This window comes from Vespa velutina, chromosome 6, assembly GCF_912470025.1.
Source record: "Vespa velutina chromosome 6, iVesVel2.1, whole genome shotgun sequence".
Classification (NCBI taxonomy): domain Eukaryota; kingdom Metazoa; phylum Arthropoda; class Insecta; order Hymenoptera; family Vespidae; genus Vespa; species Vespa velutina.
This window is the reverse complement of record NC_062193.1, coordinates 2,474,799-2,492,960: the sequence shown is the minus strand read 5'-3', so window position 1 is coordinate 2,492,960 and position 18,162 is coordinate 2,474,799. Positions and strand designations below refer to the sequence as shown.

Below are 18,162 nucleotides of genomic sequence, written 5' to 3'. Positions count from 1 at the left end.
CAGGACATGCCGCACGAGACAACGATGCGCTTTCGCGTTTATTAGCTCCTTGGTACTATTATTATTATAACCACTACTATTATTATTATTATTACTATATTGTACTACTATACAATTTTTCTTCTTTTTCTTCTTCTTATTATTATCGTTGTCTTGGTTGCATGACGCTGCATGCTCTGCCCGACTTTCTCAAGTATTTCTCGGCGTTCTCGTACGCCAACGCTTGTACTACGACATTTACCTAATCTTAAACTGTATGGAATAATACTAGGTAGAGTTTTAAGTGTGAGTACCGTCGTCACTGGAGTAGCAGTTATGGCAGTGGAGCTTGTGGTTTCGAACGCGTACGTCCGTTCCCATTAATCCGTCACCGAGTCGTACGTGACAGACACAGCACTTGAAGCATTCCATGTGATAGAACAAGCGTAGACTCTCGATTATCATCGCGGCGCCTCGACCTATCAAACACATACAAACCGGAACTCGTTAATTTATCTACCTTAGAAGTAATTTTTCTTTTTTTTTTTGTTTTAAGTTATATTCTTTAATTTTTATTAATACCTAGCTCATCTCCACAATGCGAACATTTCTTTTTGCCACTGACGCTCAGCATCTTCTCTTGATTGTCGGTGTTATGAACAGATGGTGATGGCTGCTGAGATTTCTGTTGTAATGTTAATTGTTGAGTGGTGTTAGAATGTTGAAGGGGAATGTGCTCTTGACTCGTACTATGTTCTAATCTAAAAATATTAAGTTTATTCGTTATGAATTTGTAATGGGATAAGTTATTTAATACAAAATATGTCGATAAAAATGACAGATATTTTTACCTTCTTCTTGGTGATAGTGGCTTCTCTTGCGCTCTGTTCTGTACTCTTTGAGTAAGAGTTTGTATAATGGAGTCTGGTAACGGCTTGCTATCCGACCGTGTCGGTGCAGCGGCATAAGGTACGGATGTTCCGGTCACGTGCGGTTGAGACTTTCGTGCCGGGGATCGTTGATTTTTCTCGTGAATTCTCCGTTGTTCTGCTTCCTAAAGAAATAAAAGATAACAATGATAAAAATAATATGAATAGAATATAATTATTACAAGATGATGATAATTATTAATTATAATAATTATTTTGATTCAATATACATATATGAATTATTTAAAATTTATGCATATTTGATAAACATGCATGTATAGATAAAACTAAACGTACGTGTAATTTAAAAATAAATGTCTATATTTAAAACAAGATATTCTTATAGATATAAGACAGGTTTCTTCTAATTTACCTGAATGAGCCAATGTTGATAATTGAAATCATGCGCGCCTCTAGGCACATCGCTCTTTCTTCGTTGAACCCATTGATCACCTTGAACGATCCGTGGTCGAGGAGCAGCGCTAAGAGCTTGCAACGTTTGCCTCGTCATTTGTTGACCAGCATGACAAGAAAGTGTCGTAGCTGAGGCACTATGTCGCAAAGATGCATCCACTTGTTGAGGTATCGAGTCTGCTGATGGTACTCGGCTGTTCCTATCATTAGAAAATATATAGAGCATGAGATCAATTTTAGTCTGCTTTAGTTCGAACGTGATTATGTGATTACATAAAAAAAGATTATATGTACAATAGGTATTTTTTTGCAAAAAATAAAAAGAAAAAAATGACGGGAAGTCAATTGAACAATCAAGTTTGTTGACTTAAATTAACTATTTCCTGTTTCCTTGTACAATGATTTACAAAAGAGTTGACAATTTTTATGCGAATCGAGGAAATTTATTTACCTGATGGTCACGTCCCTTTGTCTTTGTTCGATGTGACGTAATGGTTTAGCAGGTGGTATTGGAGGAGGAGGTGGTCGTCTCCTTTGAGCATCCTGTAGTTGAAGATTTGGCATAGATGATCTATAATTTACGGCTGGCTGATGCTTGTATTGTTGGGCAATGTTAGATGAACCATGAGCAACGTCTTGTAGGGATTTCCACTGTTCCTGTAATTGTTCCGCCAGTTTGAGTTGCTTTTGTTCGCGATAAGCAAGATTGTTTCTTTGCCTCTTCAACTCCTCTTGTTCCAACTGTAGTAGTTCCCTCTCGACTCGTAGCACTTCCTGAACGAACGAAGAGTAAGAAGTTTCATTTCTAAATCCTACTGAACCCTATCAGTGAAGAAAGCGGATTATTGCGAATAAAGTCTCGTCTTTCGACTAATTTAAAGAATAAAAGGGAATAGAAATATGATGATAGTATTAGTGCTAATCCCTTACCCCAGAAGCAAATTCATCTTCGTGGTTGCTCAACCCAGCACCAACCAATATCTTGTTCTGTGAATAAGTAGGAATAATGCTATTGTCAGTGATCGTAGAGTCACAAAACGGCATGCTAATAAAACGTCTACGAAATAATCGACTAATTTCTATAGAGATTCGTGTGCATATATATATACACATACACACATAAGTGTGTGCATTAGTAGAAATCTCAAAAGCACGAACGAACAAGCTAAGGAAATATTTTTTTCTTAATTTTGTACTACTTTAAGCAACTAACGTGCAGATATAAAAGAGTCTTAAGGAACATTTTACTCGTATATCTTCTTATCAACACATGCGTTTCTCACCTCTTGCTCACGAATTTGATTTTCCATAGCTCTTATTCGTATCTCCTCCTTTCTTCGAGCATCAGCTGCTCTTCTTTCCTTCTCTTCGATCTCGCTTTGAATTCTCAACTGTTCCGCTTGAATCCGACGTTCCTCTTCCTGCCGTGTAGCCTCGACACGTTTCGTTTCTATCTCGATACGTGCAACTTCCTGTTGTCTCGCTTCATACTCTTGATGATGATGACTATGGTGATGATGGTGATGAAGATGATAAGGTAAATGTTGCTGTTGCTGCTGCTGTTGTTGCTGTTGTTGTTGTTGCTGTTGCTGCTGCTGCTGCTGCTGTTGTTGTTGTTGTTGTTGTTGTTGTTGTTGTTGTTGTTGTTGCTGCTGCTGCTGTTTACGTAAAGTCTCTTCCTGTTTGCGTACGTTGTCCTCGTTTTTCCGCAAATTCTCTTCCTGTCTACGTAATACGACTTCCTGCGCTCTTTCTCGTTCTAATTGCATCTTTTCTTCTTCGAGTTCACGCAATTTGTGAGCTAATTTTTCTCCTAAATCGCTATTATATAAAAGGGAGAGAGAGAGAGAGAAAGAGACCAATTGGTACATTGATGCAAAATACAACAAATATGTAAATAAATTTTGTTGAGTTTATAATTTTTTTAATAAGTTTTTTGATGAGTAAAATAAAAGGAATAAAAAGTACCTATTCTGCTCGTGATTGTTCCCATATCGCCATTGTTCTTCTTTTTCTAATACTTCGATGATTTCTCGCTCCTTCTTCGTTATCTCATCTTCCTCCGATGAGGTCACACTGGCGCCAAAAGGTTCGCTACTCTGTCGACTGTGCTGCGACATATCAGGGCTGACAGGTTGTTTCGTCCAGTCTTCAACGTGTCCCAGTTCAACTCCGGAATCCCTCTCATGGCTTGAATCTTGCTCGTAATTACTGTCGGTGTCGTAAGAACGACGATGCAGCTGTTCGATACGTCTCTCTTCAGCGAGAATTGCTGCCATGTCTGGTGGCTTCATTAACGTTAACTCTCTTTCCAAGTCATCGTCGTTAACCTAGTTTTTTTTATTTTTTTTTTATTCAATTTTCATTAATTCGATCGCGTGTCGCACACGCCTGTAGGTGTGTTTGTGTGTAATATATGTATTTTATAAATCGTAATATTAATAGTAAATAAATAAAATAAAAGAATAATTTTTAAGTAGTACAAATATTGTAACTTGTTATGTTAATAATACTGAGAAATCTGAACATACCCCTTCTATTCCAAGAAAATCCGACCGTCTCGTTCGCAATTCCTTCTTGATTCTTCGAGTGGAATTCAATCTCTTAAGGGGTTCCACTGGTGGAGCTTCTTCGTCACTTATATCATCAATGGGAGGTGGTGGTGGCTTTTCTTTGGGTGGCTCGATAGTCGTCGGTGGGCCCAAAGGAAAAGCTAGACCAGTCATTATTTCTTCGTCGTTCGACAGGCTCAACGGCAAAAACTGAAATACATTTATAATATTATAAATAATCATACTATAATTATATAATAAAAATTTTACTTTTTGATATCGAACTATCTATGGTTAATCTTTTTTTCCATGATGCATTACAATAGAAATAATTAAAAAAAAAGAAAAAAAAAGAAAGAAAAAGAAAGAAAGAATATTGAATTAAACAAATAAAAATTTATTCCAATAAATTTAATAGTTTAATTCATTACCTGTTGAGGTGAGACTGGACTGAGACAATTAATAGTATTGATATTAGAGGTTTCTGTTTCGTTGAAAGTCAAGGATGTTGGTCTTTCAAATCCAAGAATCATTGGTATTGGCGAAGCAGGTGAATCAGGTGTATCTACTATCATTTCTTCGCCAGAATTCTTCGTTGTAGTTGTCATCGTTGTTTCGAGTTTTGTATTCATTGATATCTCGATATGTTCTCGCTCTTCACGATCTGGCATCGTAGTACTACTGTTTGTTGTCTGGCAAATCGTTTCAGCCTTCTTCTCTTCGTCCTCTTTATCCATGAAGATTGGTTCCTGTTGAAACGCGGTTGGATGTTGAGGCGATATCTATTATATAGAACGGACGAATCCGTGCTTCTCTCGCGCACTATACGAATTTTGCAACGCTACATTCTATGCAAATCAACAACACGCTGGAGTGGACTCTACTTGAGAGGCAGAGTTTCTCAAACGTCATTTATTTATTATTACCTTAATTCGTTTCAGTATGATATAAGAAGAACGTGCAAGATTTTAATGATTGCTTTAATTCGATTACTATGTCTTTCGAAATTATTTTTTTTTAATTTTTTCTTTTTTTCCTATTTGGAGTACATGTATTTCTGCTTCGAAAACGAACGATAGGAATTAGAGTAATCAATAATTAGCAGATCGTATGTTTCCGTTCGATCGTTCACTAATTTGTTGACATTTATATGTAATTGGTAAATGTATCAAAACTTTGTAAATTTATTCAGACTTGAGAAACACTGATTTACAGGTAACATTGGTCGCGGATGAAAGATCATGTCGAATTTGTTGTGGTAATTCGTTCGTTTCCAATTCGACTCTTATACATATATGTATATATATTTTATATATATACATACATATACATATATATATCTATATATATGTGTACGTATATACATACATATAATATTTGATCGATTGTTGCAAAATTTGTCGTGCGACTTGTTAGTAACTACACATATGTCCTACGTATCAAAGCCAGATCCGATTGTTAATTTGGAAAAAATGAATTTGTTAGTTCGAATTAGATGCTTTACTTACACGAAATAATACACATGCACATGAAAAATTAAATAAAAAATGATTTTTTTTCTTTACGATTAAAAATTTTTACAAATTGCATCAGCAATTGAGCAGGTATATGAGAGAACAGTATTCTAACAACTACTGCGTTAACACAGTAACGAAACGATAGATAAGGTCTTTCGACCATCATGATAAGAGATCTAATCTAATCTTTATTCTTGCAACTGTAATTGTAAACGAATTTCAACAAAAGCTATTCAAAAATAATTCGAATTTGATGATAGATGTATAATTGGTAATTCGCGCATATTTCTTTGTCATCTTAAGAGAATTCTAAACAAACGTTATTCATTTAATCTATTCAAAAGAATTCGAGAGTCCACTCATAGATAAGAATATTATTATCTTCGAAGTGTCTTCGAGTCATTCCGTTCTTTTTTTTGTAGTATTGTAATTGTTATCCCGAGTTTTCTTATCTCCAACTTCTCGTACGATCGATATTTTTCAGTTTTTATTTCACGTCGAACATTTTCTTGATTATTTTAATAATCGATTAATAAAGTAATTGAGATTATTTACATTAATAATTCGACTTGATAAATATTGAATTTTAATCATGATTCGATTAATGATCAATATTTGACTTCGATTTATTAGAAGAAAATAGGTGAATAATGATCAGTGTGGAAAAAAATTCATCAAATCGTCCATGTCTATCTGGACCACTATCTTCTACTAGGCAGTAAACAGAGAGATAGCGAGGAAAATATTCTTCCCGTCGAGTCCTCGAAAGGCGTGAAAGAATTCATAAGAAGCGTTTCACATTCCAGGGAGGTATATCAGAAACTTTGTAAGAAAAAGCAACGAGAAAGAACGAATCACGAAAGGGTAGCTATGATGGTGATGATCGTCAATGCCATGCTTTATATTTTCGAAGGGTAGTGAAAAGTTACGAAATGAAAGTGCAGGCTACTATTTTATCGACCTGGTCTGAGGGAATAAAAAAAGAAAAGAAAAGAAAGGAAAAGAAAGGAAAGAAAAAAGAAAAAAAGGAGAAAAAGAAGAAACAGAAAAATGAATTAAAACTGATACAAGAGATTAAAGTGAGGAAGATTAAGTGTGAGCTGATGGCAAAAAAGCTGAAGAAGCAATGAAAAACACCACCTTACCTCGAGTTTCGCGAGTTTACCCAAGCTTACGAGGAGACTACACAGCTTCGTAGGAGGAACGATTATACAGCACGCCGATGACATCGATCCGGCGAGGAAGGAGAAGAAGAAGAAGTAGAAGAAGAAGAAGAAGATCGATAAAGGAAGAAAAAAAAAGAAAGAAAAATGAAAGAAAAATGAACGGGGTAAGGGAGAATAGAGATCGTGTCATGGAATTCGCTCGGCGAATGGAGATGATCATCGTTCGGCTCACTTCTTTATAATCTCTTTCAAATCAGTGGTTTTCAAACTATAAAGTCTTTACTTCCTATAGATAGAGCGCATATTAATCATTGTTAATATATTTTTTTTTCTTTTTTTTTTCAAGAACAACTTTTTTGCGTCTATTTAAAATATTATAATAATTAATAAATCCTAAATTATCGAAATTTTAAAGAAAAATAAGATTAACAGTTTAATTTAATATTTTTCTTCAGAGACTGATTTCTATGATTTCGTGAAAATAGAGTATCCACTTTAAAAAGTTTGAAAACCACTGTCTTAAATAATAAGAAGTCGTGACGTGGCATGACCTCTGATTCCGATGTCACGAGGACGCCACACTTTGACCGTACTCGGTGCGTGCACGTATTGAATTTGCGACTGACGATGATGAATGCTTTGTGTGTACGTATGCATACGAAAGAGAAAGAAAGAAAGAGAAATAGAGTGAAAGGAAGAAAGAAAGAAAGAAAGAGAGAGAGAGGAGAGAGAGAGAGAGAGAGAGAGAGAGATGGAATATTCGGTTTTGTCTGTGTACCAATCGAGGAATAAAGAAGGAACGATGGGACTTTTAATGTTATGATTGTACATACGATCTAAAGATTGAACATAAAAATGATTTTAAAAATGAAAAAGAAAATTTAATTCATTCATTTTTTAAGACGACACTTTACTACTTGGCTGTTGAAGAATTTAGAAACCAATTTTGATTTATCTGATCCAATAAACATTTTCTAATTATTAAATATTCGTTTGATCGAGGAGAATCAATCACGGAATGCAGAAACGATCGGATTTATTTGACGAATATGTCCAATTAATGATCTTGATTTGAGTCGAGAGAAATGTCAAGCCGATCGAGTCAAGTGTCCTCTCTTTGAAAAGGGGGGAAGAACCTCGGCTGTCGTTAATCGATCATAAAAATTATGAAAGACGATTGGTCTATGTTTCATTTTTTTTGTCTATTTTTTTTCGTTTTTTTTTTTTTTTTATCACTGCCCAAATATGACTTATATTTTCGTGAATTATACTTCTCCCACAAATTGCTACAATTCAACGTAAATACTTACATTACCCACTACTACGTGCCAAGTGTGTTTCGACAGATCGTGTTAAAAGTCGGTATACAACGATTACAAGTTAATCTAAGGTAAAAGTTCTTACATCGTACAGTAACGTTCTTCGAAGATTTATGTAATTATGTATGTATTCGTCCATCGACGCTTATTTTCTCGCTTTTTCTGTCCGTTCAGTGTTATCAAAAAGATAAAGGAAAATAAAGAAAATAAAGAAAAAAAAAGAAAAAAAAGAAATGAAAAAAATGAAATGAAAAGAAAAGAAAATGATAGCAAATAGGCCTTGTTCATCGATTCGTTCACGTTTCGAGTTATAAGAGAAACAAAATACCTAATAAATATATCTTTTGAACATGAATATGTAATACGTAAAAGGTGTATAAAAATAATTAATGAAATAAATTCAACGAATGAATAGGATGAAAAATGTCCAATTAAAAAGCTCGAATGTAGTTTTTCAATCAAAAATAAAAGAAAAACATTGTTAAATAAAATTTTTTTTCTTCCCTATTTATATCTTTCATTTTTAAATCATCTAATCACTTTTTCGTATCTAAGAATTTACAAAAAAATTCATATGTCTTCGCATTCTCGTATTTTTTTATTTTCAGCCTATATAAAAGGCATGGCTGGTGAAAATATATAGAAAGATAGATAGATAGATAGATAGTTAGATAGATAGATAGATAGATAGATAGATAGATAGAAAAAGAGAGAGTACGTCATGATTATTCGAGCGGATATAATACGTATATATGTACATACGTGCTTATGTACGTATGTATGTATATTTTCCGAACTATCTGAACTAGTTCTAACTGTGATATTTTTTTTTTTTTTTGTTAATCAACGCTTTTTTTAACGTTCTCGCTCTCGCATCGCATATTTCTATATACATCGTTTATTTTAATTAATGGGTATCTCGTACCCTTTTACGCTTCTCACGAAGTATGTACGCGTAATGGATGACTAATAAATACGTTAGAGGGAAGCGATAGGCAGAAGAAACTGGCTACCGGATACATGGAGATAAGTACCGGTTAAAATTTTCAAGTCGTCAACTCTCATTGCGTTCGATCGATGTGCATTTACCATATGTAAAAGCCAAATTACTTTTGACATGGAAGACGAAGATTTTACAGAGAGAAAAAGAGAGAGAGAGAGAAAAAGAGAGAGAGAGAGAGAGAGAGAGAGAGAGAGAGAGAGAGAGAGAGAGAGAGAGAGAAAGTGAGATAAAGAATTTAATAAAAAAAGAAATAATTCTCTTTGTAGTTGCCACCGAGATTTATAACAATATCATAAGTTCCTCTCCGAAAAAGGTAAAGATTAAAATTTTCGTCGATCACGTTTATCTTCTTCCACCGGGCTTCCCAATTTATATACAAAATTCTAATCGCGAATATTAGCATGTCCCATACGAAACAAGTATATACGTTGTACATATATTTGAATTTTTAAATGTATACGTGATTAACATGCGTTTGTGAATAATTATGATAATATTAATAGAATTATTTAATACGATATAAGAAATGTGTTCACTTCTTTTGAAGTTCATTATATTGAATATTTCGTCAGGAAATATTTTTTCGAATTATTGACTGACTCTGTACATATATATAATATATGTTTATGATAATAGGTATATATTAGTAAATCATATCAAATCTACATATATATTCGACGTATTATTTAAGTCCATGATATATGTTAAATACATGTATATGAGTATATATAAATAGAGAGTAAATAATTAATTTATTATGGAATAATTTTGAATTCATTTATTTAAAGAGAACAAAATCTTTCATATAAAATACCTGCTATTTTGTATGAAAATTTTTATGGAAAAAAGAAAAGAAATTATTTCATTTAGCAATAGTAATAAATATATATTTTACGTATTTTTTCAAATATAATCAAATAGAAATAGAATATATGTACATTATAGGTTTCGTTTCGTATGGTATTGGAGAACTAGTTTTTAGCGAAGTACAGAGAGATAGAAAGAAACAGAAAGAAAGAAAAAAAGAAAGAAAAAAGAAAGAAAAAAAAAAGAAAGAAAAAAAGAAAAAAAATAGAGAAAGAAGAGAGAGAGAGAGAGAGAGAGAGAGAGAGAGAGAAAGTCCGTGCTACTAATCGAAAATAGCCGAAAGAAAGAAAATTAGGAGCACTGGCTGACAATATTTATCTTAGGACTTTCTCAAAGCGTTGCTACGTCGCTGTTCGATCCTAACCTCGGCCGTGGCTGAGTTCTGCTTCTCGTTAACGCGATCCACCGTGATGAATGGTGTGACTGATGGTGTCCCAGGTATCTTTCCTTGCGGTACCACCACCTTTTCGCAAACCTCCACCACAGTTCGTCGTTTTTCAGCCATTATTGTATCCTCGCCAAACGTTGATTGGTGATCCGTGCTGGATGTAGGTGAGGATGTGTTGTATGAAGAAGTGGATGGGAAAGATGGTGATGATAATTTTGATGGTGAATTAGAATTTACAGGAAGAGGAATTTCCGAAGCTTTAGGACTCTGGTTAGATGATGTTCGTGTCTTCGACGATGACGATTGGAGTTTGGGAGAAGATGGTGATGTTGGTGGGCTAGCAGAGGATACCGAACTAGTTGGTGATGATTTTGCAGGGACTGTTTTACGAGGAAGTGGTGTTGGGATTTTTGAGACTGCTCTTGTTGTTTTTGAAGTGTCTTGATTTTGACAGGTAGTGTTGATGTTATTGATAGATGATTCTGGAGGAAGGATCGAAGGTGTTGATGTCGATGAAGTATTCGAAGGACTTTCTTCAATGGAAAGAGGAGAGGAGGAGTTTTTATCTTCAGTATCTTTGGAAGTAGGTAAAGTTTCTTTGTTGTTAATAGGATCTATAGGATCCTTGAAAAGTGGTAGCTTTGGTTTGGGAAGTGTTTCGGGTGGTGTTCTTCGTGGAGGTACTCTGGGATTTTGATAGACAATCAGACGATTCGTCGTGGGTAGTGTATTAGAGTTAGTATTAACTTCTACTTGCATATGCGGGCATGATTTGTTAGTCGACCGTTCCCCAGAAGAAGTTTCAGCAGTATCCTAAGGAATTAAAGATTTATACACCAGATTGTACCGATAACCATATCCCAAAAACAATGGAAAAAAAAATAGATGCACAGTTATTAATTTACATGTGATAGAAAGAACCATGGCCGATATTTGCATCTCTTGAATTTAAACAATAAATAGAACTATAAGCTCGAATGCGATAACGTCGTAAAAGCATAATCCTACCTTCGTTGCTACTGCTTCCTGCTGATTGGCGACAGTCGTCGTAGACTCGTTCGCAACGGTGCTCGACTTCGTCGTGATCTTCTCTTGAACGGATGAAGAGGAACAAGAAGTAGCCTCGATCGTTCGAAGATCCTCTGGCTTCTCCTCAACGATCGTGCTAGCGTGTACGATCTCTTCGTCGACTGGTTCATCGGCTTGGCTAACCGAGCAGCTAACGTCAGCCGTGTGAATGCCAGAATCTTCACGATCGGTGTCGTTGAGAAGTTCGGCTGAAGAAGAGGAGGCTGGATAACGTCGGCCATAGTCGAATTCCTCAAGACTTTGAACACGTTCGAAGGTGTCCGGGCCACTTGAAGCATCGGCATCAAGTGAGTCGAGACTTCTATGAAAGGCTGCTCTTGGTGCTCGATATTCCGAATCTGGTGAAGAGCTTCTCTCGCTAGGCGTCGAAGTATCGATCCTATTTTCTTGATCTCTGAAGCATAGAGAGTGTTTACCAATCGATGCTCTCTTCTCCGCAGATTCCTTGCTTCTAATTGCGTCTAAAGCATTTAAACGATCCTTGATTGTCCTAGCAGTAAGTTCACCGTTATGTCTAGATTCATGTATCGTAGTTGGTGCTGAGGATTCATCGCTGCTGCTATATTTTTCTAAAGTCGAAAGCCTTTCTCGAAGTGGTCGAACGCTTTCTAATTCCTCGGAGCTGACCTTATGATTCCCAGAGGTAGTTTTGCTCTCTCGTTCTATCGCTTGTTTCTCCAAATGAGACAGCCTCTCTCTAATAGAACTCATATCACCGGATAGTCTGTTAAGTGCCTTATTTGATATCTTTTCGTTGTTTTCTGCTTCGAGCTTTTGCTTCTCCAGATTCGACAGTCTCTCCTTAATCGACTTCGTGCCGGTGAAGTCACCGGAGAGCCTGTTGTTAGCTTTTTGGTCGGAACTCTTCTGTGATGCCTTTTCAAAGATTTCTCGCCTCTTAAGGATGTCGACCTTCACCACAGATGTCGTCGTACCTTTGCTCTCCTCGTTCAAGCTCGCCTTCGATCCATTCGTCGATGATTTAGCGCTGTCCAGTTTTGCATCTAAACCTACCAAAGATCTCCTTGGTATATTTTGTGAAACTCTTGAAACATAGCCACGAATTGCACCTTCGTACGTGTATTCCTCTGGCTCAGGCGAACTCGCAGTTGCCGTGGTCGCCGAATCGTATTCCTGATTGTGATTATGATTGCCATGAAAGCCATTGCCGAATGGTTTCTTCGTTGCACTCGTCGCTGTCGTCGTTGTCGTCGTCGTTGTTATTGCCGTCGACGATCTAGTTGCGTTATTGTTTACATTGTCACCGGCATCACCGGTCACATTGTCAACATCCGAGTGGTTCTTTTCAATTTCACTGTCTCTGTCGCTCTGAAAAAAAAAAAAAGAAAAGATAAACGATCGAATATTTCTTAAGAATTTCATTCCTAAAAATTCTGATTTATTTAACAAAATTACGAGTAATCTTTTATTTATTTAATATCAACGATCGTTCATCTTGAAACTTATATTTATATTCAATATAATTTAATTAAATATTATGATTTATATGCTAAATATTTAACGTAATAAATTCAATTGAAATAATTGAAATACTTACGAGAACACTGTGAGCATCGTCGTGAGTATCACCACTGACTGAACTTTTGCCACTACTGGTACCGATTCCAAGGTCGCTTAAATCGTTTGCATCCTCTTCGTGATACATGGCCAGACTAATACTCAATTTCCGACCTCTGTTACCTCGCTCTTCCATCATTTCCGAGAAGGTTTTACTTCGACGTCGTTGTCTATCGTGTTCTTCGAGTTCTAGTTTTTTAACCTCTACCACTCGCTCGATTATGTGTTCTTGGCGCTTCCTTCGACTGCTCTTCCAATTGTCTAGATTCTATAGTACAACATTCATTTTTTATTATTATATTATATTTTACATTATATAAGCGATTAAATAAGGATTAAAGATTTTACATATTATCTAATAAATTAAATATCATTATATATAATTAGATATAAGTACTTTTTGTGTCGTCCATGTCGTTCTTATGTTGATATATTTGTTAATTATATATCGATAAGCATATTTGTTTATCATTATTTATTGATTTATTTCGAAATTCTTACCGATTGCCAATCTTCCGGATCATCTCGAACTTCCTGTTTAATCTTCTTGACTTCTTGCACTTTCTGCAATTGTTCTTGTGCCGTACGATACAAAGAACATGGTCCAACTTTGACAAATTGAAGAGGATTGGTCGCTTGTTTCGGTGGTATTTTTAAAGTTGTTTTCAATTTTGGTGGTTCATGTGCGATCTGTAATCAATTGATTAATACATATATATATTTTTTTTCTTTATATAATAGTAAACTTAGATCGATCGATCGTCTATGTTATTTTCTAACGAGACTGTTTAACGACCGTAATACGCGTAACAATGCAGGTACCGTTCGTTTTGCTTGTCGAAAAGGTATGTCAGAGAACATAAATTGGTTAATCGAAAAACTATCGCTTCGCTTTCACATCCGTTTCCTGTCCTTTTTTTATTAAATCAATGTACATGTACATACTAAATTCTTTTGAGATTTTCTTGTTTGACTTCCAAATGTGTATCTAAAATTAAATTGATCCAAACATCATATTTTCTGATAATATTAGTATTTTATATATTGTAAACATTCACAAAGCGTCTCGTTTGTTTTATTTAGAATACTTTTATAATATTTTATGATTTTAAATTAAAAAAAAAAAAAAAAAAAAAAAAAAATTATTCATCGTTAATTTTTTTCACGTATTTTTAATATTCAACTTAATTTGCTTCAATATTTTCGAAACACCTTGTATAAGACAGAAGCCATACACAGAGGTCATTCGAAGCAGGATACGATTTAAAACATGTAGACTGCTTATACATTGTATGCCGATTGCATAAGCCATTCCGCTAATGCGACTAACGTCATACTTTGGGCGAAAAACTCTAACGGCATGAAAGAAAAGAGGTAGGAGATAAGAATTGTATGCACTTTGGTCGTTCACTTGCACTTTCCAGTCTCTCCCTATATACGTGAAGGAATAAAAGTATATAATATGATCGAAAATAACGTTTGAACGAAGTTTAAAGTTCGTTGTCTAAACGGAAGCGGAATCACGCTGGCAGTTCGTCCTTTCGAGCATGAACATCGTAATCGATAGTTTTTACATCGATTATCTATCTAAGAGAAAGGTTTCCCCTTTCGATTTCTTCTTTATAAGTCGACAAAATAACCGTAATCTTACTCGTAACGCGTTTCTCCTGGCTAAATTTAATCTTAGATTATTGATTCGATTTTACGTGATCTAGAATAACAAGTACAAATTCTCATTGATTAACTGCCAAGCTTTTTACGTAATAATTTATTACATAAAATCATCTTAAATAAATGTATCCACATTTATTCTCTTAGATAATCATTATGTATATCGATTGATTATAGCGTTAAATATTACCAAATTCGATAAATGTTATTACAAATTATTATCCAATGTTTATCATATTAACTAAAAAAATTTCAAATTCGTAAGATCCAAAGGTAACATATATCTCAGAAAGTATATGTATATTTATTCTTAATTAATTTTCGTGTCTATCGTAAAAATTATGAAAAAAAATTGGACGAAAATTATAACAAATTATTGTCGAATGTTTATCATATTTATCAATGACATTTTAAATTCATAAGATATAAACAAAATTCATGAATGATTTTAATTCAAGATAAATTATACGATTAATCGAAACGATTAGATGTAGATTAGTGAATTCATATGATCGTGAATGAAACGTGTTAAAAGACATGCGTCGCCAGTGGGTGTATATATATATATATATGTAAGAAAGATACCGCAATCGTTTCTAAAACGACGTAGTATATAGGTTACACGTCTATACATATACATATATACATATACGTTTGACGTAATACAGACCATCACTCTTTCGTTTCGCCGCTCAGTGGCGGCGGTTTGCGAGGCGGGCATCCTTCCTTCCTTCTTCCTTCGCCTTCTCCCTTACGGTACTCCTCCTCTTCAATGTAGAACGAGTGCTCGCACGGATGAGCCCATCCTATGTCTCGTCTCTGTGAAAGACAAACAGGAAGTGTTAATGAGAAAAAGGTAACGATAACGGATTATTATTAACATTTATATATTCGGATTTATATATTCAGATTTATCAATATCTTATTAAAATTCTTTGTATCAAATAAATTGTCAATTGCATTCAATTTATATAATGAAACGAAAATACTTGATTTATTTTTACATGCTTTAAATATGATGAAATATAATTATTACGCAAAGTATTAATATTTGTATAATGCAATATACGAAGTATTAATACTATTATATAATATATATATATAATATTAATAACTATGCGAAATTTGTTGAAATCCGATTATATTATAAATCTGTTGTCGAGGATAAACATTACATTAAAAAAAATTACGATTTTTTGAATTCTTTAAATTGTAATTAGATTTAAATATGTATAATAAAACTAAGCATTTGATTTATTTTAATATGATTGAAATATGATGAAATATTATGTATTCAAAGTTTCTTGAGATCCAAATATATTACCAATAAGACGAACAAACAATATTGACGACGAATACACATTAACGTATATCTTTGAAAATATTCATTAATTCTGAAATTGATTTATTTTAATGAACATCGAACGAAATACGAGAAATCGAATGAATTTCAAAAGTGTATTCTTGAATTTGCATATAAATAACTTGGAAGTTCAATATATTCCCTCACGTTATTTCGTTGGTTGTTCGAATTTTCGAACTAGTTGATCGTGTTGCATTTTCTGTCATTCCACGAGAGCTTTTCTTTCATTCCTACACGTAGGAAAGCTCGAATATTCGTTTATGTGTGTGTGTGTGTGTGTGCGTGAGAGAGAGAGGTGTGTCATGCGAGACGAACAAATATTATTCCAGTCAGTTTATGTTTGCGAGACGCATCCGCCCCATAGCTTTCTATTTCGGAAGCGACGAGCGTTTTCAACTCGCTGAGCAATCGACTGAAAGGTTCTCAAGGCTGACGAGGTGTGCATTTCGTGATATCTTTTCTCGATCGTTTTTGATCTCTCTCGATAAGAACTTCTTTGATAATAAAAACGAATGATAACTATTAAAACGTCTTTGATTATGTTCAATTTATATATGTACGTATGTATATATAGGATAAGTCAACTATTACTGACATATTAAAATAACATATTATAGATATTTATTGATTGAAAAAAAAAAAAAAAAATAAAATAAATAATCTTTCGTATAGCAGATAGAAATGTAGTTTTATAATAAACGTTTCATTCCAAATTGTTTTCTTCTAAGATCATTAAATAGGAAATTGTTGCGTCTGACAATAATTATTGACTTTGTATGCATACGTAGTAAAGTCTAATGTCTTCGTGGTAAAGGAAAGACTATGTTTGCTTGAGCAACAACCGTTAGAACTTTATCTACAATATTCGTCTTCTCTGAGACTTCCCTTCGAAAGCTGTGAAAACAGTATACTCTATAAAGTAAGATAGAAATGCGAAAGCTTTGATTCACTTTTTTAAATGACTTATCTGTGTTGTAAAACAGAGAATGTATTGTTATCTTGTTTAATCATAAATAAAAAAGGAAAAAGAAGAAGAAATTCTGTTCCCTTTAAAAAAAAAAAAGAAATAAATAAATAAACAAAAATGACAATTAAAATTAATTATTATTTGACATTTCAAAAATTAATTCCAATAATCCAATAATTTTTCTAATTCAGATTTAATTCAGTTTGATTAGTTTTTTTTAACACATTCGATTATTTGCAATGAAAAGTTAAAAAATTAATAGGACGATCAATAAATGATGTTCGTTTCAATGACAATTAAGCAGCGTGTGTGTCCTTTTAACTCGACGATTGAGGATCGAGGTCGAGACATTTTCTGGCTTCGATATGTCGAGAGATAACGTCGACGTGACACTTGTCGCCAGATGTTGCGGCTCGGCTCGCTGCTCGCACGACACGTTTCATTAAGCGTTCTACGCGTGTGGACGTGGACCACTGTAGACATCAAAGTCACCTAAGCTCCATGGTTCGAACTTTCAAAATGAAAGTCGAGAGAAAGAGGCAATAATTTGTTTGGCGATTTTTTGGTCTGGACGTACGTTTCATTTTTCCCCTATTCAATATATTTCACAGGACACTTTTATCGTAGTACCCCTTCTTCCTTTTTTTTTTTTTTTTTTGAATGAAAGTGATTACGTTGACTTCGAATTTCTTTTTGTTTTCATTCGATATAACAGATATTTTAGATTTTTTTCCACTTTTTGTTTTTTATATATTTTATTAATAATTTTGTTGTTGTCATAAATTATCAATAGTTGTGATTATTTCGAAGAAAATAATAGAGATATATTTTCAGATTGATAATTTTAAAAACAGATAATACGAAGTAATAAATTTTAAATGGAAATTATATTATTAAGACAGATCTCATTCGAATGACTATTTCGATTTGCCTCAGGTGATTAGGAGAAAATTGTGGTGCCGTAAATTCAACGACAAACGACGAGTCGTGATTTCGACATGCTCTGTAAATTTCTAAGTTGAATGGTAGAAGGATGGGTGGAGCCGATAATAACAACGCTGACAATTACAATGTCGATCTAACCAATGCGGATTTCGAACTTCGATCGTTCTTAAATTTGCACTGCGTATCGTATTATTTCCATTTTTTCCCCTTTCTTTCTTTCTTTCTTTTTAATTTGAGCCTTATCAGATATACTCTTGTTTTCTTTCCGTCTTTAGAAGTCAAGCTTTATTGATTTACGATTATTATCAAATAATGTCCTCTAATTAAATTACTGCTTGTTATTTTGAGCGATAAATCATCGATCCATACAATCGCAAAGTTTTATAAGAACATTTCATTATAAAAATGAATAAAA

The 18,162-nt window shown here is 34.0% G+C and overlaps 1 protein-coding gene across 10 annotated transcripts in view; it reads right to left on the bottom strand.

Annotated features, from left to right (window-relative positions):
• The window catches only part of LOC124949875 (uncharacterized protein CG43427), a 90,650-nt gene that overhangs the window by 1,163 nt on the left and 71,325 nt on the right, over positions 1 to 18,162 (bottom strand). For 4 of the 10 annotated variants that reach the window (XM_047495646.1, XM_047495647.1, XM_047495648.1 and 1 more), the window contains 16 exons: positions 15,143 to 15,291; positions 13,303 to 13,491; positions 12,782 to 13,069; positions 11,143 to 12,552; positions 10,111 to 10,947; positions 6,537 to 6,581; positions 4,306 to 4,623; positions 3,854 to 4,084; positions 3,291 to 3,652; positions 2,606 to 3,143; positions 2,253 to 2,309; positions 1,774 to 2,144; positions 1,282 to 1,522; positions 831 to 1,033; positions 562 to 740; positions 294 to 458 (listed from right to left, as the gene is read on the bottom strand). In XM_047495646.1, coding sequence (XP_047351602.1) covers positions 294 to 458; positions 562 to 740; positions 831 to 1,033; positions 1,282 to 1,522; positions 1,774 to 2,144; positions 2,253 to 2,309; positions 2,606 to 3,143; positions 3,291 to 3,652; positions 3,854 to 4,084; positions 4,306 to 4,623; positions 6,537 to 6,581; positions 10,111 to 10,947; positions 11,143 to 12,552; positions 12,782 to 13,069; positions 13,303 to 13,491; positions 15,143 to 15,193 — 5,485 coding nt within the window. In that variant the 5' untranslated portion in view covers positions 15,194 to 15,291. Of the gene's footprint in view, positions 1 to 241; positions 459 to 561; positions 741 to 830; positions 1,034 to 1,281; positions 1,523 to 1,773; positions 2,145 to 2,252; positions 2,310 to 2,605; positions 3,144 to 3,290; positions 3,653 to 3,853; positions 4,085 to 4,305; positions 4,624 to 6,536; positions 6,582 to 10,110; positions 10,948 to 11,142; positions 12,553 to 12,781; positions 13,070 to 13,302; positions 13,492 to 15,142; positions 15,292 to 18,162 lie in introns of all 10 variants that reach the window. The other 6 variants (XM_047495650.1, XM_047495653.1, XM_047495652.1 and 3 more) reach the window with 6 other exon arrangements.